The sequence below is a fragment of the Drosophila subpulchrella genome, chromosome 3R (assembly GCF_014743375.2).
Source record: "Drosophila subpulchrella strain 33 F10 #4 breed RU33 chromosome 3R, RU_Dsub_v1.1 Primary Assembly, whole genome shotgun sequence".
Classification (NCBI taxonomy): Eukaryota; Metazoa; Arthropoda; class Insecta; order Diptera; family Drosophilidae; genus Drosophila; species Drosophila subpulchrella.
The window spans coordinates 14,903,858-14,917,661 of NC_050609.1; the positions used below are offsets into that span (position 1 = coordinate 14,903,858).

Here is a 13,804-nt window from a genome sequence, read left to right on the forward strand (position 1 = left end):
AATCCGAAACAGATTCGGATACACAGATACATATAAAGATACAGATACAAACAGCTATCGCGCACGTGAACATAACGCACGGCAATAAAACACAAATTTTCATATGCATTACGGCTTAATTGTATCTCGTTGTTCAGCGGTGGTATTTCCCGTGTGTGTGTGTGTGTGTGTGTGTGTGCGGGGCTCATAAATTTCTGACAGTGCTGTTGCTGGCGTGCTAGCAACATGTTGCCGGTCCCTGGCTCGATTATTTCACTTTATTAAATGCTGAATGTGTTTTATTGCTTTGATTGTTGCTGCCGCAGCGCAGCGTCTTCGTGCACTTGAAAAAATATGGAGTGAGTCAAGGTGAAAAACTTTAAAAAAATATATTTTCAATTAAAAGAGCTTTATGTTATAGAAAAGATATACACCCAAAAAAAAAACCAAAAGTATACACTTAATAAGCGTTGTGTTAAAAGTATACTAAAGTTAGTATAAAAATGTAAGTATTAACTCAACACTAATTAGTTTCAACTGTATACTTTGTAGTGTAAGTGCTCTACCAAAGAGTATAAAGCGTAAACCTGTAGTGTTATTTTTAAACTAGTCATTAAATAGTTTTTAATGGTGTGAAACTAGGACAATAGCGAATATTCGAACATATATTTTGGTGTAAAACCAGGACAATAGCGAGTATACGAACACAGAAAATGCTACCGGAGTAGGCGTTGTTTGACGCGTTAATGATGATTGTGATTTTATGCCGAGTCAACATGTAAGTAAAATATTTGTTCTAAAATTAAAAAAAATCAATATTATATTGTCCCTGTTGGTAAATATTGTGTATTTTCAGATGCAAGTGCTTTGCGCACGCGTACAGATGCATACCGCGAAGGAGCTAACGAACTCGACGTACCGCCTTTGTGCTGTCAGAACAGCGAGTGCCTTCCGGACGATCTCGGACGACGCAGCGCTCGTCATTGCCGGCCAAGTTCCCCTATGTGAACTGGTGCGGGAGCCACAGAACCAAGACCGAGGTGAAGAGGAGTGCCAGGATGCAGAGCGTCGACAACTGGCAGGCAGCCTGGGACAACTCCAGCAAGGTGGCTACCATTGCGCTAGGCAATACTGCGGTGATACCGCGCAATCACGGCCCCTACTCTTGTTGCTTGTACTTATTTTAGTCTGCATATACGTGTTAGGTAAGGGAATATAAAAAAAAACACGAAGGAGCTAAAAACATGTGTTATGTGTGTTGCGCAAAATATGAATATTTGTGAAATAATAACAAAATAATATGTGAAATAGAAATAAAAGAAAAACAACATACAACTTGATTTTATTGGGTTTGGGATACCACGAAAAACAAAATAGTATAAATTTTATACTACAGGCAACGGGGAAATCGTATAAGTTTTATGCGAAATAGTATCAAATGTATACTAACGATTTCGATAAATAGCTTAAAAAGTATACTACGGCCCTCTAGATTAGTATAAAATGTATACGAAATAGTATAAAACGGAGACTACATAGGATAGCTTTTATACTAAATAGTATAAAAAGTAAACTATCAGCATAAATTTCAGTACACTGAGTGAGTATAAATTGTATACTCGTTAGTTTCACTTTGATAACTTCGAAAGTTTCAGTTTAATACTTTCGGTGTCATAAGGTTAATACGCATCTTATCAAGATATTTTTGACACTCAATAGTTTAGTTTTAATGTACGAATAGTTTAGTTTCTATGATCATTTTTTTTTGGGTGTATGCCTTTTCCTTTAAAAAAGTATCTTATAAGTTTCTACTCAATTTACACAACTTTTAAAAGTTGACTTGGTATGTGTTAAAAATATGTTTTTATGATTTGTATATAAATAGGTATTTTTCTTGAACTTTGCTATAAATAATCTTGCATTTTTCCAGGTGCATATCTTTGTGCATTGCAAATTGCCGACGTTGCCTGCCTTTGAGTTTGTTTTTAATTCTCCATAATTGAGTTATATGTACATACTTTAATAAGTTGGCGGATGCTGATGCTGTTGCTCTGGGGAGTTCATGTTGCTGGCGTCGTTGCTAGTGTTGCTGCTGCTGCTGCCGTCGTTACCGCTGTTGTTGCGACGGCGTTTAGCGCTAATTAATGCTGAGCCAACGGCTTTTCAATGCTTTTTATTGCTTTCGGCCTTTCGGTTCGCTGGCTTGTCTTTCTCCTCTTAATTGCTCACCGAGATTTATTATTTGATTAATTATTGAGATTTCGTTGCCATATTCACCGCTCACATTTCGAATCGCCTCGTTTCGCCTCGTCTTCGCCACTCTTACCAATTTCTTTAAAAGCTTTTGCTGTTGTTGGCAATAATTGGTGTATAATTTCATTTCCTGAGAACGTCGCTTTGGGTCACCGCACACACAAGAGCCATTCATTGTCTTTACAGGAATGTCGTAATTCAATTTGTGTTGTTAGTCAGCAAAAGCGACTCTGTGTGCGTGCCTTTTTCCCTTCTGTTTTTTTTTTTTGATTTTTGCTTAATAATAATTATAAGTTATAAGAGGGGCGACAGCTCAATTAGCTATAAGGGTGCGATTATTAATGGGCGATGTTATGCTTGTGATAAGGCCAATTACTCATGATTGCCATACGTTTATTTTTAGGTTATCGCGCGCGTTCTATATATTCGCGAATGATTAATGCGGATTCAATTGCGGTCGAACAATGCGAAATTCCCGCCATTCAAATAATGGTCTCGGCAAACCTAATCTGCTGGCTATTTGGACATGAACTCTGCTTACATCCAAAGGGCAAGAGAACCGAACAGAATAGTTTAAGCTTCCAGCATCATTAGGGAAGTGAAGCCACAATAACAATGGACCGGCTATGAGTGCCCTGATTGCTCATTTAAATTGTACGGGCTGCAAATTGAATTGAATTGGGAATTCGCAAAAAGGGATTGAAAAGGGCAACGGCGGCGAACTAAAAATAACTGCGAAAATATGAAACGAGAAATAACATCAACAAGATGCTGATGTTGCTGCTGCACAAGACGAAGATGAAGCAATTTAGATACACTTGAATAGCAGCACGACGAGCAAACAAGAGCGGGGAGTCGTGGAAGTCACTTCAAATAAACACGGCTACACAGAGAACAATGGGGAGCACCGTATCATATCAATCAATTTATTCATTGACAGAATAGTAAAAATTAAATCAAAGCAATTTATTGCTTTATAGGCTACTTAGAATTGTAACGTTTCCTCTGAACTCACAATCTCACAATGCTCACATTTTAATTGAAGTGATGATAATATTAATTTGGCAATAAAGAAATATTTGTTTTAATTGTATGCTTTTGTTTGGCTTCGACGAATTTCCCGAGAAATTGGGTATACCCAAGTTCATTAAAATGTCGATGTTGGGGTGACATATTTGACCTTTTTAATGGGCTTACTTTTTGATTAAAATGACTTATAATCAAAGCTGTTTGTTTTAATTTTTGTATTATTCGTAGACAGATTTCCCTAGAACTTGCGGTTAGGTTCAGTTGATGTAAAGGTTAAGGTTACAGTAAGCACTTGGATTCAAAAATGTTAGACCATGACAGCCTACATACATACAAGTATATCATAATTTTTTTTCGGTCTTACCAAATTACTTTTAAATTATGATATAATATTTTTAAAAGTAATTTGTCACTTTGAGTGAGTTAAGTACCTATAAATATGTTTGTAATATTTAATTGTATAATTACATTTTCTGGGCTTGGGATTTTTTGTAAATAATATTCGGTTTGATAAAATAATAACTTCCTTATATGTTTAGGATTGGATCGCATGGAATTAAAAAATCTATTAAGTTTATAAAGCAGTTTTGTGTTTTTCTCTGCATTGATGAAGTCATATTCAGACTGCAGGCAACACAAATTGTGCGTTGCATGGGGTGCGGATTCTGAGATTCTGATGATGATGAAAACGATGATGATGGTGATGATGCCTACGGATTGCGAACTCACAAAAATTGCCTCACTTCGAGCGAAGAGTTCACGAAACACGCGCGTTGGCTGATGGGATTTAAACCGACGACCAAGACGCTTCGGTCGTTAACGCAAAACGTCAATTTACAACTGCGAATGTGATTGTGAATGTGAATATCCAACGGCGGCAAACTAGCTGGGCAACATCGACGCCACAACTTGCAACATGTTGCCGCTGTTCCTGTTGCTGTTGCATTTGCCTTGGCAAGGAAACAAAGGGGAAAACAAAAAGTACAAGCAAATAAACTTATTATAAATATCTCCACTTAAGGAGACGCTGTGGGGGCCCCATTTATGCTCCAGACACGGCAGCAACATCGCTGCAAATGCGCACACGCAAACCTGAAATTGCTCTCATTCAACTCACTGGCACATGCACGGAAAACAATTGTGGGGACTTTCAATATTTGTGTAAATAGTATAAATACCAACCATTAATTTATTAAAATACAAACCAGATAGAGCTCTATGGTTCTATGGTTTTTACTTTGTACACCGAAGTTGAAATAAATATTCCTCCAGATGGCGCCAGGTGCAAATATATTGGTGGGACTCGAACTCAGTCTTTAGTTAGCGTGTGCATTAGGGTGATCCAATTATTGAAATTAATCCAATTTTCCATTTGATAAGTACATACTTTAATGTTAAGAATTAGTAACGTCTATGTATGCTTAAAGATTTCTTAAAAATGAAGCATACGACACAAACGCCAGTTATTCTATTTATAAAAAATTTTTTTTCAAGAAGTAGAAGAAGTATAAGTCTAAATTTAAAAACAAAAACTGTACGAATGGATGTTAAACTTTAAAAACATTTTTCTCAAACAATTTCCTTTGGTATACCTTGGAAATTTTGTCCGTAAAAGTGATGATTTTTTCCTGTGCACTGAAAGAAAAGAGAGTGAAGCGGGTTGGGGAGCTGTCGAGTCGCATAAGGCAAATGGGCAACAAAAGCATTAAATGATGACAACAACATTGCGCTTAATGGACTGCCGCGTTCGCGTTCGCGTCTCAATTCAAAAGTGCATCTCTCTCTCTCTTCCGCTGTAGCCCCGTCTCTTTCACCCGCCTCTTGCCCTCTCTTTCGCTCGCCATGGGGGGATATGCAGTCTTGTATCTCTGTCTAATAGCCTGTTTGCTCTTGGCCTGCGTTATAAATCCATTATAATAAAATCATTTTGTTTTTTCATTGGCTTGGCAACATGTGTCCCTCTCTCGCTGTCTCTCTCTCTTTGGAGCGGTGGCGGGTGTGGGGGTGGGGCCGGGTTCAGAGTCAAGTGGCTTGGCAACATGTTGCTCGGCTCATAAATATTGCAAGTGTTTTCAATTAGCTCATTCTGTGACTTTCATATTAAATGAGAGCGCGCCTGCTCGCTCGTGTGCACTTAAAGAAAATATAAGTAGATCATAGAATATTAAGAGATTTAAAAGAATATGTGTAGCTACAAACTAAAGAAGGAATAACTTGGTTTTTCTTGTAGTTAATAGTAATGGGCTTAAAAATGGTTTTCTTAAGTATATATATAATTTTTCCCAGTGTGTCAGTGGGTGGTGGTGCGCTGGAGTTGATTCCAATTATATATTGCATGGCGCATGTGGTGCAATTAAAAACGATACAAAACCCAACTATAAACTGCAGCGAAAAAAGGTCAAAGTTTTTGAGGTCAGGCAAATGGCACGAGGAGTAGTTTTCCTCCTCCCAGAAGACCTGCAATCAACGCACTTCCGCAGCTAGTTTTCCTCGGCCTTCCGTATTTTCCTTTTCCCAGACCAAAACCAAACTGTCAATGGGCCTTTGCCCACCCCCTCCCCCAACAGTTGTATCCATTCGGTTGCGAATGTGGATGTGGATGCGCTGGTACTGGTGCCCCTCCGATGTGAATGTGTTGGCTGTTTGTGAAAGCAATTTCCGCTCGTGTCCGCAATTAAAAAGCAATATCATCTGGAGTCGACGTAAACACAGAATTGAATTGAATTTTTATGATGTGTTTGCTAAATGGTTGCATAAAAGCCAAATATCCCAGACAGGCTCAGAGTCGGGAGTCAGATACAAATGCAGATACCGATAAAGATACAGATACAGTTATCGTTACACTGCTATTTTCATGATTGTAGATGCGTTCAAAGAGTCACAGGAGCCCAGGAAAAATTGTATCCGCTTGTGTGTTTGCCCATAAATGTATATGTACCGAAATAAAGCCAGAAAAAAAAAAACAAAACCGATGGGGAAAGAAATTGAAATAAATGGAAATGAAAATGAAAATGAAAATGCATTTGCCGTGACGACGAGTGGGTGTGGGAAAAGTATCCCCTCTTTTGGCTGCCTGGGTGGCCTGTCCTCTTTTAACTCTTTTGCCTGCTTTTGCTGCCAAGCTCTGCCCTTTTGCCTTTTTTTCCCCTTTTCTCCTGATGTCTGTGTGTGTCCTCGACCATGTGTTTCATTAGCGTATTTATGGAATTTTTATGCGCTTTGCGACATTTAAAATGTGTGAAAAATGCATGAAGGCTCAAGCGCTGGCTGAACGTATTTGCCAAATTAAATTCCACTCCGGGAGAAAGGGTGTAAATTTGATTGCAGAATGATGGGTTGAATTCCTATTAGACATAATTGGAGTTGATGGAAGAGCGGACTTTTTAGGTACAGTAGATAAACTGTATATAAAACATTTATAAAAAACGATTGGATAAATCTTTTCCTTGTGTTTTAAAATATTGTTGGTGAACATACAAGGTTGGATATAGTATTCAAAAAATCATTAAAGAAAATGAATGGCAGTCATATTGTTTCTATTATCTTTTTGTAGGTTACCAAAACCAATGTTTACTGTATGCTAAAGCATTCATAGAAAATCCCTGCAAGGGTCAGCTGAACTTGGGCAGCTTGTTCCATTCAAGACCCGACTTTGTTAACCCTTAGTTGGCAAACTTTGCCCGTAAACCCCAATTGAATGCAAAAGCGCTTCCACAATGGACTCGTTCAACCCTGTTAACCCGCTCATTAAAAGCCTCTCAGACCCTCAACGGCGACAAAATAAAGGACTTGTCATTTCTGCATAAATGTTCACTCAATAAAATGTCATAATTAAAAAGTATTTCCTCTGCTGTTGCTCCCGTTGCAGTTTATTTTGCTTTTGCTTGTGCTGTTTGCTGTTGGCTGTTGGCTGTTGCTTTTTCTGCTGCCTTCAATGACCTTAATTGCTGGTGAACGTGTGGCAGCGATTCGAATGTGCCCCATAGTGGAGATGGGGACTCTGCTGTAACTGTGCAACTGTGCAACTGTGGACTGTCAAATGAATAAAATTAAGTGTAGCACTGACTCCGGACTGTGGATTGCGGACTGTGGACTGTGGACTGCCGTGCAAGAGAGCAACATCAACTGCTGGCAGGATATGTTGTTGCACTAATTGAATGTGGCATGCTGCAGCGGCAGCAACAGCAGCACCGCAGCTTGCATCTGCATCTGTATCTGTATCTGTATCTGTGTATATGAATCCGTATCTGCATCTGTGTCTGCTGGCAGTGGCACACAAGTAGCTTCATTTTGCGTCACAATTCGCATTCGCAGTCGGTTTCAGATTCGGATTCGCATTTTAAGTGCAATGGTGGCACACTCACACACACAGACAGCAATTGCTGCTGCTGCGACTGTTGACATGGCAATGCAATAAAAGTTTGTGCCTCAGCTCAGCAATTTCAGTGGCAGCAAAAGCAAAAGCAAAAGCAACAGCACAGCAAAAGCAAAAGCAAAGACTGAGGCTCTGGCAGTCGGCAGATGGCAATTGTTTCCCATTATTGCTTATGCTGATGATTAAGAGCGACTGAGCGCCAGCTTTCGTTGCCGGAGGAGCATCCGATTCCGATTCCGACTGCGATTCAGTTTCAGATTCAGATGCAGATTCAGATACGCCATCCCAGCCGACCACACAAAAGCCATTCGCCCAGCGGCAGATTAAAATGTGTTAATGGTCCGCTGTCTCGTTCTCGCACATCGAGAGTTGGCAACACGAATCACAAATTGCCATCAATTAAGATCGCAAAATGCCAAATTAATCACCCAGGGAATTGTCTTTGGGACACACAATTGTGCTGGCTTTTAGCTCTCAAGTATGCAAATAAATGGGCCCCTAAGCAAAACTCGTTGAATATGAATGGCTGCTTCTTTCATGACATCATAAATTAAGCTCTTATATTAAATCAAATAATTATTTAGTTATCCTAATCTAGGTTTAAATTGGTTGCCGTATTTAATTCAAGATATATCAAATTGATTTAGAACATTTTAAAACTACTGCTTGGACAACAGATTCTTTTCTTTTTTTCAAAGGAGAAATATTGAAACGTTTTAAGCAACTAAATGTTTCCTTGCCTTTTGATTTGATAATAGCATTTGAATTGTTAGATTGTATTTCGGATATTTTCTAAAATATTTATGAAAAGTTGGAATCAGCTCAAAAAAGATACTTTATCTGTGTGTCTCTATGTTTTTGCAATGCTTTGTAGCTGGTGTTCGGCATTCTCCTGGCTGAATGCCTTTCTGATTGTCTGTGGTGGCGTTTGGTCTGTTTGTTTAACCGGCAAGCGAACAACAGAAGACCATGGAGAACCGATTGAAGCTCCCTTACGACGAGCTGCTCATAAGCCTGTTTATGTGCCCGTCTGACTTTCCGAATGGGGGGACTGGTGTCCCCTTCCTTCATCCGGGGTCTTCACTGTGCGCTTGTGTGTCTATTCGAAGGAAGTCGCTTGTCTGTCCTCTGCGAGCTGCCTGTTTACAGGAAATTCCATCAAATTCCTGTCGGTCGGGTGCAGTGAAATGAATAATATAGTACCATGGAATTAGGTTATTACACTGAAACAGGAGAAGCCAAGTTGAGTAATTTCATTAGTTGCATTTTTTTTTTCAACAGCAGCACCAAAGACTACCTACTTATAGCAGTGCTCAACGTTTCATTGCAGATATCCATCCCAAAGGAGAGAACTGCAGGTGAGTATTATTATTATTTTGCATAAACTCGGTTGGCGAGGCAGATGTTGCCATGCCAACTAGCAACTAGACGTACAAATCGCTTGTATTTAGACAGCCGACTTGGATTGAAGGGGGGTTTTGGCAGGGGGTTCTGGGAGAGGGCAGCCAGGAATCCAGGCAGACCAGACTGCAGCCCACCCACGCTACTTACGGCGAAAAGTATCTCTAACTGATGCTCAGTTTGCCATTCGTTCGGGGCGGATGTTACTGTTGCTGTTGCTGCTGTTTATGTTGCTGGTGTACTTACTTTATTTTCCAACAATTTGCTACACGAGCTCACAATGTGTGTGTGTGTGCAATTCGCTGCAGGGGCACAAGGGGCATCAGGGGCATGGGCATAAGAGCCTTGGTAATGGCAGTCACAGACATCAGCTTCCTCCGCAGAAGACCCCCACCATTTCCCATTTTCCATGGGCAGCAAAAGCAGAAGCAGCAGCAGCAGCAACAGAAGCAGCGCCAAAAGTCAAGGTATTTTACTTGTGAATTGTTTGTAAGTGGAAAACTTTCTGCACACGTTTCCCCATAAATACAACGGAATAAAAACAAAATATGTAAAGCGCTTAACTCAATAGCGAAGCTTAGATACTCTAGACAGCACTAGAAGGGTATTACTTGAAAACAATGGCATTTGGAGTAGTTACAGTGTGCACGTGGACAAGAAAATAAGAGCTACTTACTTTACAAGAACCCATTAATAGATGTGAAAACCTTTATTTAAAAAACATTTTCAAATTGTAGTGGAAGTCTAAAAAAATGGAACAAACAACTAAATGGTATTTGTGTATTCGAATCCTTTAAAAGACTATTTAGCCATTGTAACTTTTTTAAAGTGAAATGGTAAATAAAATATAACAAAATTAATAAAAATTATAAAAATATTTTATGTCAAAACTTTCACACCCGCTAAAGTAAAAAATTGTTTTTATAGAGTACTCAAAGCAGCCGCCTTATAATGGCTAAAGTTTTGCGCTCTGCCGCGTTTCTGTAATTGTTTGCACGTAACTTTGCTGAGCGGGCAAAATCCCAACCGTTTGAGTTTTGGGTGGGGTATTTCCCGAGAACTCGGTGACAATAATTAATGCGAACTTAAGTGTGTATATAATTAGGGAGAAATTACAAGAAGTTGCCGCGACATTGAATTCATGCCGGCATGTAAATGAACTCAAATTAACTTGGCTGAATTTTGGGGGCTGTGGGTGGGATGAAATGGAGTCATGTGAGGTAAAATCAATTACTCAACAATGCCCAGGTGGCAGAGGGTGGAGGATGGATGGTGGTGGTGGTCATAGATCAAAGACATCGCGCAACAATGGAGCTCGGCGATAGCGGATGAGCATCAATCACATTTCGTGCGTTCATTTGCCGGTGGGCGAAGTCCAGGACATTCAGGAAACCCAGGCAACAACCCCAATAGCACACAGGTCCATTTCCATGGACGAAATGCTCTGGAAAGGGCTGCGAATCGTCTGTCAAACAATGGATTTCAAACGGAAAAACTCCATGCCACTCGATTGTCAGATTGTTGCAGCATTTTGCAAATTAATCAACCCCTGCAACACATGCCATAATTGCGCTTTAAACGTTCCTCCTTTAATAATGCGACTTTTGTTTAATTTGATTTCACTGCATATAATCCCTTCAAATGGCCATTCCACCGATGTAAATGCAACAATTAGGCGGACAAAGCTAACCAAAAATCAATTCAATTCAATGCAATTCAATTAGAGGGCGCGGGGTGGCAGGAGTGGCAACAACAACGGCAGCAAAAACATTGTTGCATGTGGCCATTTGCAACGCATTCATAGAGCGACCAAAAAGCAAATGCAAAAGCTCAGCCTAAAAGCAGCCGCAAAAAGTTATGGCAGAAGGAGGACCTCCCCCCCCACTCGTCAGGAGTCAGGGGCGGCCCGAAAGGGTTGAGGAAGGGGTGGGGAGTCCATGCACTGTGACAAAAAAATTATGGATCTCTTATGGTACAGATAATTAATTTTTAATAATTTTATTATACTCATTTTATTTTTCTATAGATGTAGTAATATAAAAATAATAAAATCATTGAGTGATTAACCCACATAAATCATCGAAATAATTGTAAACTCTCAATGATGAAATCAGAATTTAGGATATTACTAATTTCATACAGCTACTGAGTCCTTAAACCATATTAACTTAAACATTTTATGTAATATTAAGTACCTAGTTTTATTTACTTGTTGGAAATAATCGTATTTACTATACATTTTTATCTTAACTCAGGTTTATAACAATTGTTATTCTCTTAATTTATATGTAAATGTAAAATGTTTTTCTCAGTGCTCTTGTTGCGGGCGTGGCGCATAATATAGCTGGCTGTCTGTTGCAATAATGGCCGTAAATTGCCGTCGCTTCAACTGCTTCTTCTTGTTGTTCTCGTTGTGTGGTGTTGCACGGGGGGAGGGGTTTGTTGCAAATGCAATTGCAACGCAACTGCAACACTGCAACTGACTGCAGCGTATTTGTATATGAATGCAAGTATGTATCTTTGTGCCGCCTGTGGTATGTGAAGCACATTTAGGAAATTAAATGCGTTTACCTTCGGCGCTCGACTCACCCCTTTCCACCCACCACCCACAATTTATAAGCCTTTTGGCTACATTTTGTGGCTTTGATTGCAATTATCTTTTGCATTTTGTATTTATTTGCTACACTTTGGGCAATTGTCCGCATTCGGGCTTTGTCTCTGGATCCCTCTGTTCATTGTGGCCATTGTCAGTGGCCATGGTCCATATGTGTGTGCCCAATTGTTGGGGGCCCTATAGATCCTTTTGTTTTCGATTTGATGCAGATGGTGGTGGAGTTTGGGGGCTCCGGCGTGTGTGCGGCTTCCAATTTGAAGTTTATTAATTGTCAATTTCATGAATTTTTCGGTAGCCTTCAGGCAATTTTGCCTCCGCCGGCAAACAAATCAAAATCAAAAACTTTGATTTGTGTGTACGTGCTGGAAAAGTGTTTCTCTATTTGAACTGCAAATGCTTTATTAATCCGGTACCTGTAGATGATGTTTGATTTGACCAAACAGCTCTACAAGTAGGCTATTTTTAAAAAGATTGCGAAATATTAAAGAAGGGCACGAGTAGTAAGAGCCCTTAAAACTATTACTTTTTGTTGAGTTGAAATGGATTACTTTTTAATAGATTCCCCATCTGTATTATCATCTAATTGTTATAATATAAAGACATGTTTTATATTATAGGGATAATTAATAAATTATTTTTTTTATTATTTATAATTATTTTGAGGAATATTAAAATATATTTAATACAATGGATCAAAGACGAAAGCAAGTGTTTTTAAAATTTGTGTTTCAAATATAACAATATGTGGTTATTTTTGGTGACAAACATGAAATAACATTTTGGAAATTGTAACTACAGAACCAAAATTGAAAATGTAACATTGGTGAGTAGTGTTATTTATTCAACAGCATTGAATCGCGAACATTTTCAAGTCCTAAGTATGCTAATATAGGTGTGCTCGAGGAGAAGGGACAATAGTGCCATGTAGTGGTCAAGTGCTGAGTAAATGAGTCGTGGTGGATGTGTACATTGGGCTATGGGATCCCGAAAAGCTCTATTGATCTTCTGAGGTTCCGCAGAGCTTCTTTTGATCTTCTGAATTCTGGACAAGGTATGACGTATCAGAACTGACCCCAGCGTTGTGGCAGTCCCACACCATTAGGATAGTTCTGACTGGTCATGTTCTCGACCAAGTAATTGGCGAAGTACTTCTCACGATGCTCCTCCCGCACATGATGCATTGCCTTCGTGACGTTGGCCATTAGGAGGCACTGTTCCGGTTCCTGGCTTTGGGATGATGACGATGGCTTGACTATGGTGTAGAAACTACGTTTCTTGCGCAAACGCGGCGGTTCATCCGGTCCTTCTCTCGCCGGAAACCAGTTCGCCATCGGAGGCTCTTGAGGAGCATCCAGCAGCATGGCCATTTGACGATTCATCCCACGAAACGGATGTTGCTGTCCTTCGACCGTGTCATCGCCCGCATCTCCAGCCGCCACATCACCAATTCGATCGATCCGCAGCTCATCATTGGGATCCCTGCCCTCGAGGTTGTGTGGTGCGTCCATCCTAAGTACAGAACAGCCACAATTGAACCAAAACGACAACGATATAAACACGGCAGTTTTAAAAATATCTGCTATTCGATACGATGTTTTCTCTTTAAAGTTTTTAGTGGGTGAGTTGTTGTTATAGAGTTGGCGTTTGGATAGAACTGAAGGAAAAATCCAGACCTGTTTAATATTTAAGTGTGTCCAAAAATGTCAAAGAAACGTTGTTTTTAAAATTTTTGTAAGTACCCTAAATGAAATCTGATTGAATCAAAAAACTAAAATTAAAAATAGCAACACAAGTGTTTCTTTCCCTAAAAAGAATATAGTATATTGCTTCGAAATTCATATTTGGCTGAGATGACTAATCAGTAAATATTTTAGTTTTGAAATGTCTTTAATAAATAATAAAATATTGTCTTGAAGCCATCATAATTAAAGTGCAATGATATGTGAGCTTATATCGAAGTGTAACTTGCCCATTTACCAAATCCCACTTGGACGAAAGTTTTGCCCCTGTTTTCCTGCCTCCAGAAGGGATGGGGGCGATAAGATAGAATTGTGTGTATCCATTAGATGTAGTCATATCCATATCGAACAGAACGTCTGGCTCCCCGACGACCAGTGGCAAATGGAGAAACGCTGTCTGACATTTGCTTGCCT

At 39.5% G+C, this 13,804-nt stretch overlaps 2 protein-coding genes across 2 annotated transcripts; one reads left to right on the forward strand and one right to left on the reverse strand.

Annotated features, from left to right (window-relative positions):
* The first annotated feature begins 420 nt into the window (after window positions 1–420).
* Window positions 421–1,727, forward strand: LOC119549352. Its single transcript, XM_037857342.1, has 2 exons — window positions 421–757; window positions 836–1,727. The coding sequence occupies exons 1-2, from the start codon at window positions 743–745 to the stop codon at window positions 1,196–1,198; spliced, it is 378 nt and encodes a 125-aa protein (XP_037713270.1). The 5' UTR covers window positions 421–742; the 3' UTR covers window positions 1,199–1,727.
* Window positions 1,728–12,307: 10,580 nt separating this feature from the next.
* On the reverse strand, window positions 12,308–13,293 carry LOC119560872 (male-specific protein scotti). The gene has a single exon (XM_037874550.1). It carries the CDS (start codon window positions 13,157–13,159, stop codon window positions 12,713–12,715), a length of 447 nt encoding a protein of 148 aa, XP_037730478.1. The 5' UTR covers window positions 13,160–13,293; the 3' UTR covers window positions 12,308–12,712.
* Window positions 13,294–13,804: the final 511 nt, after the last annotated feature.

Bases quoted from the DNA above. Each gene is read 5' to 3' on its own strand.
- LOC119560872 (XM_037874550.1), bottom strand. From the start codon at position 13,159: ATGGACGCACCACACAACCTCGAGGGCAGGGATCCCAATGATGAGCTG.